This window comes from Colletotrichum navitas (assembly GCF_030913465.1).
Source record: "Colletotrichum navitas strain CBS 125086 chromosome Unknown LY79scaffold_7, whole genome shotgun sequence".
In the NCBI taxonomy this organism is placed as follows: domain Eukaryota; kingdom Fungi; phylum Ascomycota; class Sordariomycetes; order Glomerellales; family Glomerellaceae; genus Colletotrichum; species Colletotrichum navitas.
Genome location: NW_026850553.1, coordinates 650,084 through 667,205, shown reverse-complemented (window position 1 = coordinate 667,205; position 17,122 = coordinate 650,084). Strand labels below are relative to the sequence as shown.

The window sequence follows — 17,122 nt, the reverse complement described above, 5'->3', positions numbered from 1 at the left end:
TAGCTTACAGCAAGACCCCGAGACACTCAAAGGGCTCAACGTTTGCCGGATCAAATGGTTAGACTCCAACTTGAGTGGATACCTGAAGTGTGCAGCCGCAACGAGGACGGCAGCTACCCGTTTTGTAAGGTGGGCGTCGAACAGTAGCTGGGATATTTCACTCAATGCCCAGCTAAAAAAAATGATGGTTATCAGACGAATTGTCAAGTAATGGCTTGAAAGTGTTCAATAGTGAATACTAAACTCCATGGTGCTCCCAGGAAGCCAGCCCAAAACAGGTTGCTTCTCTTGTCCAAGACCACAAACCATCCCAGAACGATCGCCAATGATTCAGAGTTCATTTGATGATCTGATGTTATGTAATTTTCCAAATAGGTGTGTGGCTCTCTCGAATTGAAAACACCGCACCAACTCGCACAGATTAACGCCTCGCGCAGCCTATTTGCCTCTGGTTCATCCCCAGCGCCAAGATATGCCGCCAAACGCTTTTCCAGTGCTGAAGTTTGCAACAATGGTTTCCAAGCCCCAATTCCGGGTTCCCATTCCTGATGTAGTTGTTTCTAGCGCCCGAGAGAGCAGTCGTGTTTGCAATGCTATGTCGTCCAAGCCACGTTCACCGCCACAGCACCGATCCGGACAGCTCGCGCCGACCGGCCCCACACCCCGCGGACCCCACCATTAGAAAACCCCTGCATGCTAGTAGACCTTTTGGCTCGGGCGAAATTCAATCCAAGCAACTTTTTGCGACGACATCCCGCCCCGAAAATCCGAGCTCCACGAACCACGACCGATTGACGAACCACCGAGCTACCGCTGCCCATTCGAAGCCAAAGGAAAGGTCAAAGCCGAGCAAACATAAGGGGGAAAGGTCCGGTAAGAAACCACAGGAAGAGCGAACCCACACCACACCATGGCGTCGGCACAGCAGGTTCTGCTCTCCCCGGCAGAGCTCGCCTACCTCCACTCTTCGCTCTCCCTCACGCCGCCCATCCGCCCAGACGGCCGCAAGGCGAACCAGTTCCGCCCCCTCACTGCAGAGACGGGTATCCTCCCGGGCACCAACGGCAGTGCGCGCGTGTGCTTCTCCGACGGCACCGAGGCCATCGTTGGCGTCAAGGCAGAGATAGAAAAGACTCGCGTCCCGCTCGGCGCGGAGACGGACGGAGAGGCAACGGAAAAGAGGACGGAAGGCGGCGATGGCGAGACCAGGGGCAGCAATGACTGGCTCGAGATGACGGTCGAGATCCCCGGCTCCAGAGACGACGATGCGGCGACTGTGTTCCTGTCCAATATGCTCAGCGAGGCGCTGCTCGCCGACGGGGAGTTCACCAAGAAGCTGCGGATTAACAATCGGTTCCACTGGAAGCTCTACCTAGACGTACCTTCCCCCCCCCCCCCCCCCCCCCCCCCGCCATCCCCTGCAGGAGGCACCGCTAATTCGTTGCAGATCCTCCTCATCTCCCCGCCGCTGTCGTACCCCCTCCCGCTCCTCTCCCTCACGACGCACCTCGCGCTCCTGGCGACCCGGCTGCCGCGCCTCAAGTCCGAGGGCGACGAGGACCCCATGTTTGACGACGACTGGGAGGCCTCGACTTTCCTCTACCCGCGCGACGGCAGCGCCCCCGTGACCGGCTCGCGGCCGCCCATCACACTGCTCGTCATCGCCGTCGGCGGCAACATCATCTTCGACCCAGCACGCGAGGAGCTCGCCGTGGCCGAGTCGGCGCTTGCGGTCTCGGTGGCCGAGGAGAAGACGGCGGCGTCGGCTGGCGGTATGGACGTGGACGGACGCCAACTGAAGCTACTCGCCGTGCGGACGGTCGACCCGCCCTCGCGACTGACGGCGCCCGGCGTGCCCAACTCGGCGAACCCCGCCACAGGCCTCGCCGGCACGCCGTCGAAGGCGCCGCCTGCCCCCCCGGCCGGCGAGGACAAGGCGGCAGAGGGCGTGTGGAGGCCGCCTATAGGAGGCACTAAGCTACACGTGCTCGAGGGGATGATTTCCAAGGTACTAGAGAAAGGAGGCATTGCGGACGAGGTGCTCGAGGGGATTGCCGCGGTGGACTTGGCCTAGGTGCGGCTGGATACGGATCACGCTTTGCGGCACGTCAGGATGGCAAGGGGAAATAGGAAGAAAAAAAAGGCATGATACCAATTGGTGGCCCTGGGTTGGGAGTCATATTGTACATGGTTTTGTTGAGGGTATATTACAGGACAAGGCCTCAGCCGGTCGTATCGCACAAATGGTTGGCGGCTCATATCGCGCGGCCGACGTTCAAAAGAGGCCGAACCACTTCTTCTTGTTGCTCTTCTCCCCATCTCCCTCCACGGGCACGATCGCGGCAGCGTCCCCAGCCACGGGCGACGCCTCGGCGGCAGAGATGGCCGACGCCTTCTCCTCCTCCGCCTCCTCCTTCATGCCAAGGAAGTTGGCAATGGGGTTCTCCTTGTCGAGCCCGTGGGCCTTGCGGTAGTAATGGCGCTTGGCGACATCGTCGGTGTGGCGCGAGTGCATAGCGATGGCCTTCTCGTTGCGGTCGCGCTCGTGCAGCCGCAGGACGTGGACCCATGTGCGGACGAACTCGATCGGGCTGCTCCAGAAGTCGGACGCCGGGGGGAGGAGGTGCTTGAAGGGCGAGGTTTGCGTGAAGTTGAGGGTCAGCGTCGCGATGGCCAGCGTTGTGAGAGTTCCCTGTAGTGCCGTCAGTGAGCTGAACCGCCGAACACGCGTAACTGGCAACATGGGAAGTGCCGTACCAGCGAGATGAAGAGATGGATTTTGCGGTTGTTCAAGAACCAGTGTGCCCATGTGCCCTCTGGGGCCATCATGCCGGGATATTCGCGCGTCCGTTGCGCCCGCACCTCCTGCGCGCTGAGGGGGCCGCCGTAGTGCTTCGGGCCGTTCTTCTTGGGCAGCCGGGTGCCGTGGGAGGGCGGGTTGAACTTGGCGGGCTTCTCGAGGATGAGGGGTCCCTTCTGGCCCGCGCCGGTCGGCTTGGACGCGGACGAGGCGTACCGAATCGTCCACGCGGTGTTCCGGCGGAGGGTCGCGGCGGCCGGGCGGCCGGCGGAGGTCGCTGCTGCGCGCCACATGGGGCCCATGGCCGGGAGGAGGAACCTGGGGAGGATGGTCGTGGCCGAGGTCGTCATTGATGTCGTGTTGCCACTGCGAGCGTGGCGGCAAGTGCTAGGTCTAAATCTTCCGGTGTTTGCCGATGGATGAAGCCTAAAATTAAATAAGAGTTGGTCACCAGGACTGCACCAGTTTAGGCTTTTCAGTCAGGCTTATGTTTCACGGCGTCATTGATGCTTTAGCCTGGATCGACGGGATCATCAGGTGAGCGCAGTCGGCAGGGTCGGTCGGGGCTGGAAAAATCGAAGCTCCAGAAGAATTTCTCAAGGCCTCTCTGTAGTGGTATATCTCTAGATCAACTTGATTCAGAATTTCGGATGTTATCGCGCAGCGCCTTTTCGGGTGGGAAAAGTCATGGGAAAACGGCTTGACTATTTACGTGTGAGACTGCCGCCCGAGCCGTAAATACGTATCTACAAGTGGACCGGGCCAGTTGTACCGGACTATTAGATATTCCGACCCCGGTAAATATTCCCAAGGCTGCGCGGTGCCGTGAAGGCATCGCGACAGATGTAAAAGTACTTACTCTAACTAGACGCTTCCTAGGAATAGAGTGTGCTTGTTCATACTATCCGTGTAAGTGGGGCTTGTAGCAAGCTAACATTTATAACCTCGGCGGAGTGCAGCACCCAAAATTCCGGCACCGCCCAGTCGACAAGAGAAAAAAAAAAAACTTGTTGGACACCGTTGACCCTGCTGGCCCGCCGGCCCGCCGCTGGTTAAGTCGTTGGCCAGCCAAAAATACCGAGGGGCAGCGGAGATACAATTATTCCGTGACGATATCCGGTTTTGCCCGGACGGAAGACCCCAGGCGCGCCGCTGTCTGACCATTGCTGCACATCTGATTGGCAGCGCCGTCGCCACACCGTGTGGCTTGTGCGCCGCCAGTGAGCTCATTCGAGGCTTTTTGCGGTCCTTGGTACCTTTCCGTCGGGTGTTGTCATAGCCAAAATCGGATGGCGCTCAAGGTACAGTCCATGTCGTCTCGTCTTTATTTTCTACCTGGCCCGATCCGTTCCTAAAAGTTTTTTTTTCCCTTTCCTTCCTCTCCATTCCAACCAACTCTCACTCATCTACAACCTCGACGACCTGCAAAAGACATTTCTCTTTTGCAACCTTCATCCGATACCCCTTTTCAACTCCTTATAATATCCCTTCAATCCGTCAAGATGGCTGGTGGTAAGTTGCCCTCGCGCGCGCATCTCCTATCCTTTCCGTCGTGGTTTGGCGGATCCTGAGAAACCTCCCCTCGGGGTGCTTGAGCCGGTTATGGCCCATTGAGCCGTGACACAGTCCCTACTGAACCCGTCTCGATCCGCGCTTCTTCGGTCAGCCCTGCTTCGAAAAGTTGGCGTGCGATGCTCTCGTCGTCAAGTCCTGTCCTTCTACACGTCTCCAACGAGCACTGTGCGCCATTTTCCTCCGTGTCTGCTACCCGGGAAAAGACCAGAGGCGGATTAGAAGCAGAGACATCGACGCGTCGGGGAGAGCAATCCCACAAGAACCGCTCGAGAGGCGACTCGCTTAATGGGCACTCGGCATCCAGGGATCCCAACCACGGCGACTAACAGCTCCCCCAGACCATTAACTGACCTCGTGACCTAGGTGACGCTAAGAAGGGTGCCAACCTCTTCAAGACCCGTTGCGCCCAGTGCCACACCGTTGAGAAGGACGGCGGCAACAAGATCGGCCCTGCCCTTCACGGCCTCTGGGGCCGCAAGACCGGCTCCGTCGAAGGCTACTCCTACACCGACGCCAACAAGAAGAAGGGCATCGAGTGGAACGACCAGACCCTCTTCGAGTACCTCGAGAACCCCAAGAAGTACATCCCCGGCACCAAGATGGCCTTCGGTGGCCTCAAGAAGGAGAAGGACCGCAACGACCTCATTGCGTATGTTGACCCGACGCCTCACTGCTGTCTGGACCCGCTCGCTAACTGTGCCTTAGCTACCTCAAGGATTCCACTAAATAGACGGATTGACGTGTTACGATAGGATTGCATTAGACGGACTGGCGATTTGCGACGAATTGTACCAATAGACCACATTAGAACAGTGTGTTTGGGGCTTACAACGCCCTTGTGCCTCTTGAAAATTCTCCCCTTTCAGATGTTATAATACAACACATTATTCTTCTTTCACGAGCCAAAACCGCTGCGCCGAACTCCCCCATCGTACCAATGATGTCAACCGGCGCGCTCCTGAGGCCGGACAAGTCGCTTACTCACAAGCGACTAGTGTGGCACCCAGTAGCCAGTCAGATGACCCGTCCAACGTCGGTACCCTGCGGTGGTAAGGTGGAACACCGTCATCGCTTAGTCCTGTGGCCTCCAAGGGAGCGTGTGTCGATGGTTACAGAACGAGACTTGGCCGATCAGCGAGGCTTGGAGCCAGCACTGATAGAGGCCGGGTCATGAGTGTGTGCGGCAATCTGCGGCTTGAGTTGACGCCGGGAAAGTCTCAAAAGTATGCCTTTGCTGCATGCCCGACTCGCGCCGTGACTGTCACTTCTCCACTCTCAGTGGTCAATGACTCTCGACCCAATCACCGAGGTGTCGCAGCGCTGCGCATGTTCTCCAATTCCCTACTTTCGATCGTCATGAGCGACGGCGGCGGCGGCATTACAACGATGGCGAGAGCGCGGCAGTGCCCACGAATCATTCACAATCATGCAATGTTTGGGAAATCTGTCAGACGCCGAACAAATATGTAGCGCCTAGACACTTGATATGGGGGAGGCTGACGTTTATGACGGAAGTTGGGAAATCAATGGAACATCATCATGCTTGTATGATGCCCTCCTGCCTGCCTACTGCCCTAATTTCCCCTGTTGATCGATTAGTTCCTGCGTGTAAAAGTCTTCAGTCTGCCAAGACTCGTATTATCTGTTAAAGTGAAATCCTCAAGAGCGCCAGCCTGTTTGAAGGACCGTCGCCGGCTGCTATTTCATGGAGCATTTGCCCACTGCCTGTGAGCACGAAACACCATGCCACGCAGATGGCGCCTAGCAGGGAACACAATCGGAGGAACAGAACGGACAAAGTGTACTTTTCTCTACCAGTCTATAGTCTAAATCATGTTTGGTGGTGCAGCTTGGCAGCCAACCGTCGATACGTCTCCGGGTTCGGCACGCTGGGCCTCGTCTTGCTCAAGGCGGTCTCCCAATCCTCCCGCGTCAAGGCCGGCTCGCCCCCCTCGTAGCGCAACACGCACTCGTCCAGCGCGTTTTTGTATAGACCGTAGAGGTCCGCACCGCTGAACCCGGCGCACCGCTTGTCTCTCGCGATGGCCTCGATGTCGACCGCACCGCTGCCTTCGGCCCCGCCGATGCCGTTGCGCACGATGGTGCGCAGGATGTCGACGCGCTCGTCCTCCGTGGGCAGGTCGACGAAGAGCAGCTTGTCCAGCCGACCGGGACGCAGGATGGCCGGGTCAATCATGTCGGGCCTGTTACTGGTGCCGATGACGTACACCTCGCCCCTGTCGCCGGCGCCGTCGAGTTCGGCGAGCAGCGCGTTCACGACGCGGGCGCCGGCCTCGGTCGTGGTGTTCTCCCGCTTGGGCACTAGCGAGTCCATCTCGTCAAAGAAGAGAATGCAGGGCGCGCACGACTTGGCCCTGGTGAAGAGCTCGCGGATGGCGCGCTCCGACTCGCCCACGTACTTGTTGAGCAGTTCGGGGCCCTTGATGAGGATGAAGCTGGCTTGCGCGTCGTTGGCGACGGCCTTTGCGACGAGCGTCTTTCCACACCCGGGCGGACCGAAAAGCAGCACGCCGGCTGGGCGCTGCTTGCCAAACTTCTGGAACAGCAGCGGCTCCTTGATGCGTCGAACGATGGAGACCTGGAACGCAGCGCGGACCGAGTGCAGCGCGCCGACCTCAGACCACGATGTGCTGGGTATCGAGCTGAAGCCCTCGCGGCGCATGTAGGGCGTGTGCTCGGCGATGGCGTCGACAAAGTCTTGCTGGCCGACGCGGACGCGGGCGGGCTCGGTGTAAGCCGGGTGCTCGATGAAGTCGTACCACAGGCATGCGTCCTCGAGGTCGCGGTCCCAAGGGGCCTCGGAGGTTTCCATCCGTTCCGGGAGGATGGTGTTCCGCGCGCGCGCCTGCTCGACGTCCATGAAGCGGTCACTGGCCTTGCGGTTGGCGACCTGGATGACGGCTCGAATGTCGTCTCCGACGAAGCCGTGCGTGCGCACCGCTAGGGACTTGAAGTCGACCTCGGGCGGGATGTCAAGGTCCCGCGTCAGGGCCCGGAAGATCTCCTCGCGAGCGTCCGTGTTGGGCACCTTGACGGTGATGGTCTGCGCGAAGAAGTCGGGCCGTCGCAGCGTCGGGTCGACCAGCTCGAGCCTGCTCGTTGTGCCCACAATCACCACTCGCGAGCCCTCCCGCTCCCACTCCCGCAGACGTCGGAGCCCCAGCTTCAGCTGCGAGACGACCTCGTGGTCGAACTCGCTGTGGCTGTTGCCTGACTTGGTCATGTACTCGTCGAGGTGGTCAAAGAGGACCACGCACGGCGCGACCTTCTTCGCCTCGTCCAGCACGTCGGCAAATATCTTGCTGACCTTCTCGGGCGACCGCGTCTCGGCCAGATACCGCCCGATGGAAATGACGGGCGTCCTCGTCCTCCAGGACAGCGATCGCACAAGCGACTGCTTGCCGGTGCCCGGGGGCCCTGAGATCAGGATGCCCATGGGCTGCTCGCCGAAGCAGACAAAATCCTCGGGCTTCCGCGTTCGCGCGAAGACGTAGCGCTGCAGCTCTTCGATGATGCCGCGCACGCCGCCGAGGACGACCGAGCCGGGCGGGATTTGCTCCGGGCTGTACTTACTTGGCTTGGCCGCCTTCTTTGTGGCGACCGTCTGGGCCTCCGCAGCGTCGCCGTGCTTAGACTTGGACCTGGAGGCTATGGCGGAGCCGTCGCTGACATGGCCGGCACCGTTGGCGGCCTCGGGCTCCGGCGAGATGCGGCGCTTCTTAGTGCTCTTGCCCTCGGACCCCTGGGCCGTCGGCACCGCGGGCGTGACGTTCCAGTGCTTTGTCATTTGCCGGTTGAGCAAAAAGCGATCTTCCTCCTGCAGGGTGTGGGTTAGAGATGTGACGGGTGAGTTGATCGATGAGTACTCGCCTTGTTCACCATTTCGGCCTGCTCTAAGAGGTCGTCGCTATCCTCGGACTCGGCCTCTTCCTCCTTGCGGAATTCCAGCACGCGCTCTATTGCGTCCTCCAGCGGGCGTCTCTTTTGCCGGCTGAGGCTTGAATTCGACTTTTTAATGGCTTCGTAGACGGCCGTCACCGTCAGCTTGGGTTTTTTCCTCTTTCCGTCACCCCTGTCCTTTTTGGCCGCCCATTCCCCGTCCCTCTCGTCTTCCAGTTTTTTCACAATCTGGTATACATCACGGTCGAGGCCGTGACGGAGGCTGATGCGGGTCATCCTGGATGACGGAGACACTGGCACTGAGGAGGAAAGGCTTCTTGATGCGGCGCAGAAGGCGAGCGTGGGAAAAAAAAAAAAAGATTGCTGGTGGGATGTACGAATCACGTATTACAATTGGTTGAGAGGTCTATATGCCCCACAAAATCAATGCTGCGCTGTGGATATGGCTTACGCCTCGGTAAACCAGCGTCAATCGGATTTATAGTACCTCTATTGTTAGCGACTCTTAACCTCTATAGGTTGGGTAGATAACTGTATATACCTCCATGGCATTCCATCATAAACCTTATGTTATGTTGAGTACCGAGCATTGTACTTTTACGGTATTTTCCTCCACTGTATATGGTCACTATTACGCACCTATACGGCCCTCAGGAGGGACCGCCTTGTGCCTGTACCTTCGTTTCGCCAGTCCTTTTTCTTTTGGTGTCTTGACGACTTTCAACCTCACCTAGTTTGAGGATAATGAAAACCCTGACAGAGATTGACTGAGCATGATTTGTCGCATTCTCAGGGCCGCTCACAGCTCCCAAGACGCCTTCGTGAGGCCCTTCACTTCCTTGAAAGGTTCCATTTGAGTAGAGTTGCGAGTTCACATGAGATACCACTTATACAGCCAAGTCTAAGTGGCCGAGGAGTCTCATCTTGCTGAGAGGGCAACGGGAAACACTCCACACTTAAATGGGGCTGGGCGACGTGACGAAAACCTGGACGCATCATCGGCACGGGCCTGACAAGCGCTTTTCAGCGCCCAGAGTGGGGCCAAGGAGAGGTCGTTATCCCATGCACTTACACATCATGCGTTCAACAACATCACCACGGATGCGAAAGGGTGCAATCTATCTGCTTGATTGGCCTACATAGAAGCTTTCTACCCCTACCTTCGGCATGTGGGCCGTCGTTGCATAGCTTTTATTTTCATTCAGCCCTCCCTTGTCGTTGCCTCTGCTCGCCACATGATGAGCTCCGGACCCAGCGCTCTCGAAAGGGCACCGCCGTCAACCCTCCTCACCATTTTCCGTCGTCAGATGAGTCAAATGAAATAAAACGCCTTCATTCGTGTCAACGCCAGAGGGGGGAGAGAGCCTAGCGGCGGCGAAAGGATATCCTGCAATCGTCATGTCATCTATCCATGGTATCACTACAGAATGAGCGGGCGAACGTGGGCCGCAGAGCCAGGGATTGGCGAGTCGTGCTCTAGTCCGTGACGCATGGCTTCTGGTCAGAGCCCGTAGAGCTCCCACTCATCGAATTCGGTTTGCTGCCCCCCAGGGTCTCGTGCCGCAGTGCCTGCGTCCTCGAGATCCCTGAGCGGGGCATACTCAGTTCGTAACTCTTGAGCAAGTCACAACTCGTCGTCCTCCAGCTCGGACGGCTTCAACAGACCGCCGACCTTGCCGCGGCGCTCGAGGTCGGCCGCCTTGGCGTCCCGCTCCTGCTGCTCCTTCTCAACCTGGAATAGCTCTGCGTTGTCGCCGGCGAACTCCTTCAGGGAGATGAGGAAATCGCGCAGGTTGAGGCGGAACTTGTCGTACTGGGTGTTGAGTGTGAACAGACCCTCGACGAAGGTCTGAATTTGCGCACTGAGGACTGTTAGTGCATGCCACGCGACATCAGGACAAGGAAAAAAAAGCACTCACGGTTGCAGGTTGGGGAAGGCCCCGCGGAGCAGATTGGCCACAAAGTTGGCGAGGAACTCCTTGTTCGAGGTGCCAGCGGCGGCCTGGTCAGGGCTGTAGATGGGGCCCTGGATCTTGGCCGCGCTCCCGTCGGCGGGCTCGACAAAGTAGAACATCCTCATGAGGACCATAGACTGCGTCTTGAAGCCCGCTTTATGGTCGTTGTCGGTGAGCACGAAGAAGACGTCCTGCAGGATGGTGATGAAGAACTGCTGGAAGAAGGCGTTGGCCGTCTGGACGTCCGTCTTCTCAGCGATGTTGTTGATCAGCTCCAGGCACATGTTAAGTCCCGCAGCCTCGACGTCGCGGTTGTCGTGCTTAAATGCCCAGGAGCACGAGTCGATGACGAACTTGAACTGGCGGTTGTCCAGTTTCAACAGCGCTGGTCACGGTCAGCTTTTCGGCCCTCTGGGTGCACAGGGGGAGGCAATACACGTACCGGGGAAGCAGTGGAGGTTGATGGAGCGCAGAAGGTTGAAGAACTCCACGCGGTGCTCAGGGAACTCGGAGAAGTCCTTGTTGATCATGTCCAGGGTGCACTCGAAGACGTTCTCCATGATATTTGGGACCTGGTCCTCCATCAGGGTGGAGAGCTTGGTGATGATGGCCGACATGGCCTTGAGAACCTCGGCGTCGCGGGCACCGGGTACGTTGCGGTTGTAATCGATGAGGATCGACTCCAGCAGGGGGGTACCATCTGCTGGCGCACGGATTGCAAGTCCTCGGCCTTCTCGACGTACGTCTCGACGAGCTTAAGGATCTCCTTCTTGATGGTGCGCAGCCCGCGGACGTGCGGCATCTTGGTGGCAATCTCGCCTGCAATGTGTCAGTTTGCGTTCCCCCACATTCATACATGTAACATACCTTGCTTCTGGACGGCCTCGGAGATCAGCTCGCTGGTGGCGCGGTACATCTGCAGCATGTCGAGGAAGATGCGGCCGATCTGGGGGTAGAAGTAGGGCCCAATGGACGAGCATGCCGAAACGTTGGTCTTCATGATGTTGCCAATGACTTTGATCGTCTCGGCATCCTGGAGGATGACGGGGTTGACCCGTGCCTGTTTAATGATCTCATCCCACGCCGCGTTGGGGATGGCCATCAGATCGCTCAAGAGCCGCTCCTGCTGGTGCTTGTTGCCCTGGGCGGCCACCATGTAACCGCATGCCTCGTAGAAGGTGTGGACCTGCTGGGGCGACAGGTCGCAGGTGATCTTGTGCATGTTGCGCACAATCTCCTCGATAAAGGGCTCTTGCTCGCTGGGCTGCAAGGCGACAAAGTGGCGGCGGCACTGCCTCGCAATCTTAATGAAGGTATCGCAAGCCATGTCCTGGACACCTGCGACGGGGTTAGTTTGTCTTCGCTTGACGCGCGCCGCGGGAGAGGGGGGGGGGGGGGCGGCCTACCCTCGTGGGACTCGTGCATGAACTCAAAGAGCTTGTTTACGACGGTCTTGAGGAACTTCCAGTGGGCCTTGAGGAACCGGGGGTACTGCCCGACAATGTACATAATATTACTGGCAACAACGGCCTTGTTGTCTTTGCCGCGCTTCATCTCGGTGAGGCCAAGGAGGTCTTTGATGACGGTGACGAGGAACCTCTTCTCGGTCTCCTCGTTCATGGCCAGGGAGATGGAGCCGATGGCCCAGCAGAGCACGTTGCAGTTGTGCCAAGACCATTCCGTGCCATCCACCTGGCGGGCGAGCTTCTCCGTCATGATGTTCTCGGTGTCGACCACGTCCAAGTGCGTCAGGTACACCAGGCACTCTCGTATGGTCTTGTAGAGCTGCACCGTGTCGCTCTCCTTGACGAACTCGCGCACGATCTCGCCCTCGTCGTTCTCGACGATGAGGACCTCTTCGGGACGGACCATCTTTTCGATCATGACGGTGCGGAGGTTCGACAGGACCTCATTGTACTTGTGCTTGCGCAGCGGGTAGTTGTTAAGCAGCGTCGGGTTAGGGGCGCCGGCCCCGGACATGCCGCCGGCCATGCCCATCAGGGGGTTGAGCTCAGTCATGGGGAGCTGCTGCATCTCGTCGTAGAGCTCATTGACGAGCTTCAGCCAGTAGTCGAGGGTGATCTTAAAGATCTCACGGTCATCGATCTGGGATATGCGGATCAGGTAGTAGTGGCCGTGGGTGAGGAAGTCCCTATTAGGCAGGTTCTCGATGAGCTACGACGGGTTAGCATGGCCGGATGACGACGGGTCGCCTGCGGACTCACGTTCAGGTGCATGCCGAAGAAGTTGCACAGGAACAGGGCCAAGTTCTGGATGAACTCCTGATCCCTGGAGTTGCTGTTGGGATATGTCGACTTGAGGTCGAGGCTGATGGGGATGATGGTCGCGATGGTGGTCAGGACCTCGGTGAACATCTTGATCAGCTGCTCGTCGTACGAATTAGGTTGTCCGGGCCCGCCGGTCTGGAGGCCGCCAATCTCGGTTAGGCACTGCAGGGCGACGTTGCGGAACTCGGGGACGGGCAAGAAGCGTGTGCGCAGGGTGTCGATGAGGGGCGTCTCAAAGATGTAGCCAAGCGGGATCCAGTTGCAGAAGCGCAGTAATGTCTCGAGGGTGGCCTTGACGAGGCTCGGCTGGTCGGCGGTGTTCAGGACCTCCTGGCAGAGGGTGAAGATCTGGGAGAACTCGGCGCACATGGTCGTCTTCAGGTTGCGGGTCTTGGTGGACGTCATCTGCTCGGCCGAGTAATCGAAGACCTCCTCGGACAGCAGGCGCAGGATGACCATGTTGTTCTCGCAGATGGACAGGCTGGAGTGGCACGACGTGATGATCTCGTTGATGAAGGTGGGCCAGTTGTGTGGCCATTCCTGCTTCAGGATCGAGATGAGGACGAGATTGAGTTTGTTGAGCAGCGTCTTCTGCTCCTTCATGGTCTCTTCGGAGCTGGAGCACTGGATGATGAACTGCACGACAAAGTTGCGGATACCTGAGCTGGTCAGCTGGGCGATACGGACGCGGGGTGGTGAGTTGATGGGCAAACCTTGACACTGGTCTCTCGGGAGGACCTTCCATCTCGTCATGATCACATTGTCGAGCACCTGCAGACCCAAGACTGTAACCGGTCAGCTGCTGTTGCATTCCCATGTACTATTTGCGCCCAACGTACACTTTGTTTGGGGGTAGGTCGCTTCGGCGAGAATCTTGTCGACGAGGAGCCACGAGTCTTGGTCTTCCTTGAACTGCAAGGTGTGTGTCAGGGCCCATATCTCACTATCGAGGCTGGTGGCTGCGTACCTGGTTGAGTGTAGCTTGCGCTTGCTTTTGCTGTATTCCAAAATCATCGGTCAGTTTCTATAGGACATCTCCGATGCCCAAGGAGGGAAAACTGCGGCGCACCTGCTCTCCACGGCCCTCGTAAAAAGAGCGGACAATCTCGTCCAGCTCAGGAATCGTGATGGCCATCGCGGGTGGTGCGGTCGGGCGGGTAGGGTGGTGGAAGAAGGTCGATCTCGATCGCAAAAGAGAGGCGGCAACGAGTGAGGGGGAATCTGGTCGCGGCACTCGTCCCCAGGTGAGGAGGGGGAACGAAAGCGAGAGCGCGGGCGCGGCGGCGGCGGCGGGAGGGGATGCGAGCGCTACGGCTAGATGCAGCAACAGAGAGAGGACGAGTTCGTGTGTTTGGTTGCAAAAGAGGGTTTTCTTCTTCTTCTTTCGCAATTGAAGGAGAGAAGCAGAAATAGCAAGAGGGAGGGGCGGGAGGTGAGGAAAGTCTGCCTGGCGTGAAGGCGAGAATAGATTGGTTGTCCAAAAAGAGCAGTGCGAAAGAGGCGGATCGGGATGGCGGGGAACAACCAATTTTGTCAGCCGCCCGCTAAACTCCACCAGCCACAGGTCGCCGTGGTATCGATACCTCCCCTCGCAGACGCTCTCTTTACCGACACTCTCTCCATGTGTGTGTGTTTTCCCTCCCCCCCGCCGGTGCCCCCTCTTTCCTTTCGTTAGCCTTAGAGCTGCGAACCTACGTGTGTAGAAGCTTGGGCCCGCCGGACGCACTGCCGCTGGGCACATCCTGTGCTTCTTCAGGCAGCTGTATTGAAGACTTTCCGCTGCCTGCCTGCCTGCACTGCACTGCACTGCGCCCCTCTTTTCCACCTGGGCTCACCTGGCGCGCTGAACCCTGCCTGACTGAACCATTCCCACGGCAACAGCATTGAGGCTACCACAATAAACCGAAGACTTTGACACTGCAGCGATGCACATCATAGGTAGGTAGACTGGCTATCACTGTCATCTCCTCTCGCCTCCTCCCCTCGCCCTCGCCATGGCCATGAGCCTGGAGGAAGTACCGACGACATCACGGCGGCGACGTAAGGCATCGGAATTTTTTTGTTTCGCCCAGCTGCTGGAAGCCCCCCCAAAACAGAGGTACTGGTACATACATACATACATGCCGCTCGGGCTCCCACCCTAGCGGCAATAATGACAATGCAGTCGCGCCTCGGAAAACGAGGCGTTCATGGCCCGAGAAACACATTCCAGTCTGGATTGTCGTGCCCACCCCTCGTGGCACTGAAGACTGCCTAAACCTCAAGCTTATAATCGCAACCACTGCCAGCCTAGGTTTGCGGCAGGAACGAGTTGCATCCAAGGCGGCAACATAATGTCCCCCGGCCCTCGCCCGGACATCATCACACTTACACCGTGTGTCCCCTGCGAGGTGATCCATCATTTTGTTCAAAAGGCTTACATACAAATACAACGGGGCTGATCAACATCGGGCCATCTCGAGCTTGGAAGGACCTCGTCGACTCAGTCCCCTCAGGCACTGCACCTCTGGCTTCTCGAGCTACTGCCAAGATGATGATTCTAAGCTGAATGTTTATGTATTTCTTTGACAATTACCACGTCAGACCTAATACGGAAGTAGACGCTGTTCAACACACGCATTTTCTTACGCCTTCTGGTATCCAACTTCAAATAGACTATCTTGGAGGGCCTTGATGGCGTTGTCAATATCCTTCCGGTTAGGGTCCGTCTGTGCCAATTAGCAATCACTCTCGCCACCACGACGGGAAAAACTCACCACACTGACGCCCATGTGCCCGAAACGGATGTATTTGGCCGCAATCTCCTTGTGGATGCCGCCGGCGAAAACGATTCCCTTCTTGGCCAGGCTGGGCAGCAGCTCCGCGGCCTTGACGCTTTCGGGAAGGTAGATGGCCGTCATGCCGTGAGCCTGGTTCTCGGGCTTCGCGGCAACCTGCTTCAGGCCAAGGTCCGCAACGGCTTTCTTGACCTTATCGGAAACCTCCTTATGCTTGGCGAACCGCTCGGACAGGGGCTTGGCGAGGATCTGGGTGAGGCCGGTGTGGAGGGCGTGGATCAACTGGGGGGACGGCGTCGCGAAGTACGAGGGCTTCTTGGCCTCATAGTTTTGCATGACTGCGGTGGTCAGCCGGCGTTCCCTTCCTCTGCGCGCGCCCGTCACTCACTAGGGGTCCAGTTCTTGAATGATGCAAAGTAAGACGCCGGGGGCGTCTTGCGCTGGGCAAACGACTTCATGGCGGCGCCACTGAACATGGAAATCGACAAGCCGGCGGGGACGCCGATGGCCTTCTGGCTGGCTGTGATGACGCCATCGAGCTTCCACTCGTCGAACTGGATCTCCTCGACGCCGACGCTGCAGACGCCGTCGACGATGACCAGGGTCTCGGGGGACACCCGCTTGACCAGGGCGGTCAGCTCCTTGAGCTCGCTCAGGACGGCGGTCGATGTGTCAACGTGGGTGACGGTCAGGACCTTGTACTTCTTCTCGGACAGGGCCTTTTCGATCTCGGGGAGCTGAGGGCGCTCGCCGACGGGGGCCCTCAGCTCGGTGACGTTGCCACCGTACGTCTTGAAGCAGTCGCTGAAGCCGTTACTGAAGTAGCCGGTGGCCAGGACAAGGACGTCCTCGCCGGCCTCAACAAGGTTGGCGGCGACCAGGTCCCAGCCCAGGGTGCCGGAGCCGGAGATGACAAACGGTTGCGCCTGCGGGTCCTTGGTCTGGAAGAGCTGGCGCAGCATCGACAGGGCCTCGCCAAAAGTGTTTACAAAACCGGGGCCGACGTGGCTCTCACTACAGAGGTTCACTTCAGGTCAGCGCGATGGCTTCAAATACGTTGGGAGGGGACACCCGCGAGAGAGACACGGGCGGTATGCTGGCGGGTCACAGACCTGTAGTGGCTCATGGCCTGGAGTACGGCATCATCGAACTCAATGGGCCCCGGAATCAGGAGGGTTGGGTGAGGCGGTTGAGAAGACATGGTGGAAAATGGTCGTGTCTGCGTCTCGTTGTGATGTGTGTGAGTGATTGGAAGATCAATTGGAGCAGTGCAGGACGGCAGGCAAGAGGCGGACTTACGGCTGTTGATGTAGCAGTTGCGGGTTGCAGGTGTCTCGAGATGAGCGATACCCGAGCTGATGAGGGGTTGCTCAGGTTGTGGAGGGGCATTGTCCCCTGCTTCGCCAATGTGCGGAGAGGGAGCTGGATCCGCGTTAGGGGAATGTGCATGTGCGCCTATGCGTCATTCACACCTCGGGAGGTAAGCCGATCGTCTTTATCGGACGGGACGTGGCTGAGCTAGGACAAAGGGCTGGATGGGCTACGGCTTACGACTCTGCTCGGATCAGTCCCGCCGCTGGGGAGAGAGTGTTTCTGGGACGAAGAGAACGGAAATGACTCTGAAGGAGCGGGGAATCGGAGGCGCTGCTTCGGACCGGCCCCGTGGAGACTAATCAAACAAACAAAAAGCAATTGAACACGAAATGTTATCAAGTAATCCCTGCTTGATTTTTAGATGGCAGTGCCTTTTCATCACTGCTTTGGGGTACACTAATGCGTAGGACAGATGATTCCCATACAAGTACG

The 17,122-nt window shown here is 58.2% G+C and overlaps 6 protein-coding genes across 6 annotated transcripts; 2 read left to right on the top strand and 4 right to left on the bottom strand.

The window, feature by feature from the left end:
- The first annotated feature begins 796 nt into the window (after positions 1–796).
- Positions 797–2,175, top strand: LY79DRAFT_355735 (exoribonuclease family protein). The gene is made up of 2 exons (XM_060552687.1): positions 797–1,378; positions 1,448–2,175. The coding sequence occupies exons 1-2, from the start codon at positions 911–913 to the stop codon at positions 2,072–2,074; spliced, it is 1,095 nt and encodes a 364-aa protein (XP_060418538.1). The 5' UTR covers positions 797–910; the 3' UTR covers positions 2,075–2,175.
- Positions 2,176–2,275: 100 nt separating this feature from the next.
- Positions 2,276–3,526, bottom strand: LY79DRAFT_700671 (uncharacterized protein; the record flags this gene model as incomplete). The annotated part of the gene is made up of 2 exons (XM_060564909.1): positions 2,758–3,526; positions 2,276–2,692 (listed from the first exon to the last, which is right to left on the bottom strand). The coding sequence occupies exons 1-2, from the start codon at positions 3,148–3,150 to the stop codon at positions 2,276–2,278; spliced, it is 810 nt and encodes a 269-aa protein (XP_060418537.1). The 5' UTR covers positions 3,151–3,526.
- Positions 3,527–4,302: 776 nt separating this feature from the next.
- LY79DRAFT_666571 (cytochrome c) lies at positions 4,303–5,105 on the top strand (the record flags this gene model as incomplete). Its single annotated transcript, XM_060563248.1, has 3 exons — positions 4,303–4,312; positions 4,739–5,024; positions 5,081–5,105. 3 exons carry the CDS (start codon positions 4,303–4,305, stop codon positions 5,103–5,105), a joined length of 321 nt encoding a protein of 106 aa, XP_060418536.1.
- Positions 5,106–6,153: 1,048 nt separating this feature from the next.
- On the bottom strand, positions 6,154–8,623 carry LY79DRAFT_656489 (ATPase). Its single transcript, XM_060562692.1, has 2 exons — positions 8,267–8,623; positions 6,154–8,213 (listed from the first exon to the last, which is right to left on the bottom strand). Exons 1-2 carry the CDS (start codon positions 8,570–8,572, stop codon positions 6,207–6,209), a joined length of 2,313 nt encoding a protein of 770 aa, XP_060418535.1. The 5' UTR covers positions 8,573–8,623; the 3' UTR covers positions 6,154–6,206.
- Positions 8,624–9,920: 1,297 nt separating this feature from the next.
- On the bottom strand, positions 9,921–13,674 carry LY79DRAFT_587314 (CRM1 C terminal-domain-containing protein; the record flags this gene model as incomplete). The annotated part of the gene is given in 11 exon segments (XM_060560756.1): positions 9,921–10,158; positions 10,216–10,636; positions 10,694–10,931; positions 10,949–11,070; positions 11,119–11,589; positions 11,658–12,426; positions 12,477–13,198; positions 13,253–13,324; positions 13,379–13,451; positions 13,507–13,563; positions 13,573–13,674. Coding segments are annotated over 11 exon segments (3,285 nt in total).
- Positions 13,675–15,052: 1,378 nt separating this feature from the next.
- LY79DRAFT_355690 (alanine-glyoxylate aminotransferase) lies at positions 15,053–16,706 on the bottom strand. The gene is made up of 4 exons (XM_060552686.1): positions 16,429–16,706; positions 15,705–16,330; positions 15,296–15,654; positions 15,053–15,247 (listed from the first exon to the last, which is right to left on the bottom strand). Exons 1-4 carry the CDS (start codon positions 16,515–16,517, stop codon positions 15,164–15,166), a joined length of 1,158 nt encoding a protein of 385 aa, XP_060418533.1. The 5' UTR covers positions 16,518–16,706; the 3' UTR covers positions 15,053–15,163.
- Between the last annotated feature and the right edge of the window lie 416 nt (positions 16,707–17,122).

Bases quoted from the DNA above. Each gene is read 5' to 3' on its own strand.
- LY79DRAFT_656489 (XM_060562692.1), bottom strand. From the start codon at position 8,572: ATGACCCGCATCAGCCTCCGTCACGGCCTCGACCGTGATGTATACCAG. The intron at 8,214-8,266 runs GCGAGTACTCAT...CACACCCTGCAG, and splicing joins AGGCCGAAATGGTGAACAAG to GAGGAAGATCGCTTTTTGCT.
- LY79DRAFT_355735 (XM_060552687.1), top strand. From the start codon at position 911: ATGGCGTCGGCACAGCAGGTTCTGCTCTCCCCGGCAGAGCTCGCCTAC. The intron at 1,379-1,447 runs GTACCTTCCCCC...AATTCGTTGCAG, and splicing joins ACTGGAAGCTCTACCTAGAC to ATCCTCCTCATCTCCCCGCC.
- LY79DRAFT_355690 (XM_060552686.1), bottom strand. From the start codon at position 16,517: ATGTCTTCTCAACCGCCTCACCCAACCCTCCTGATTCCGGGGCCCATT. The intron at 15,655-15,704 runs GTGAGTGACGGG...TGACCACCGCAG, and splicing joins ATTCAAGAACTGGACCCCTA to TCATGCAAAACTATGAGGCC. The intron at 15,248-15,295 runs GTGAGTTTTTCC...TAATTGGCACAG, and splicing joins GGCACATGGGCGTCAGTGTG to ACGGACCCTAACCGGAAGGA.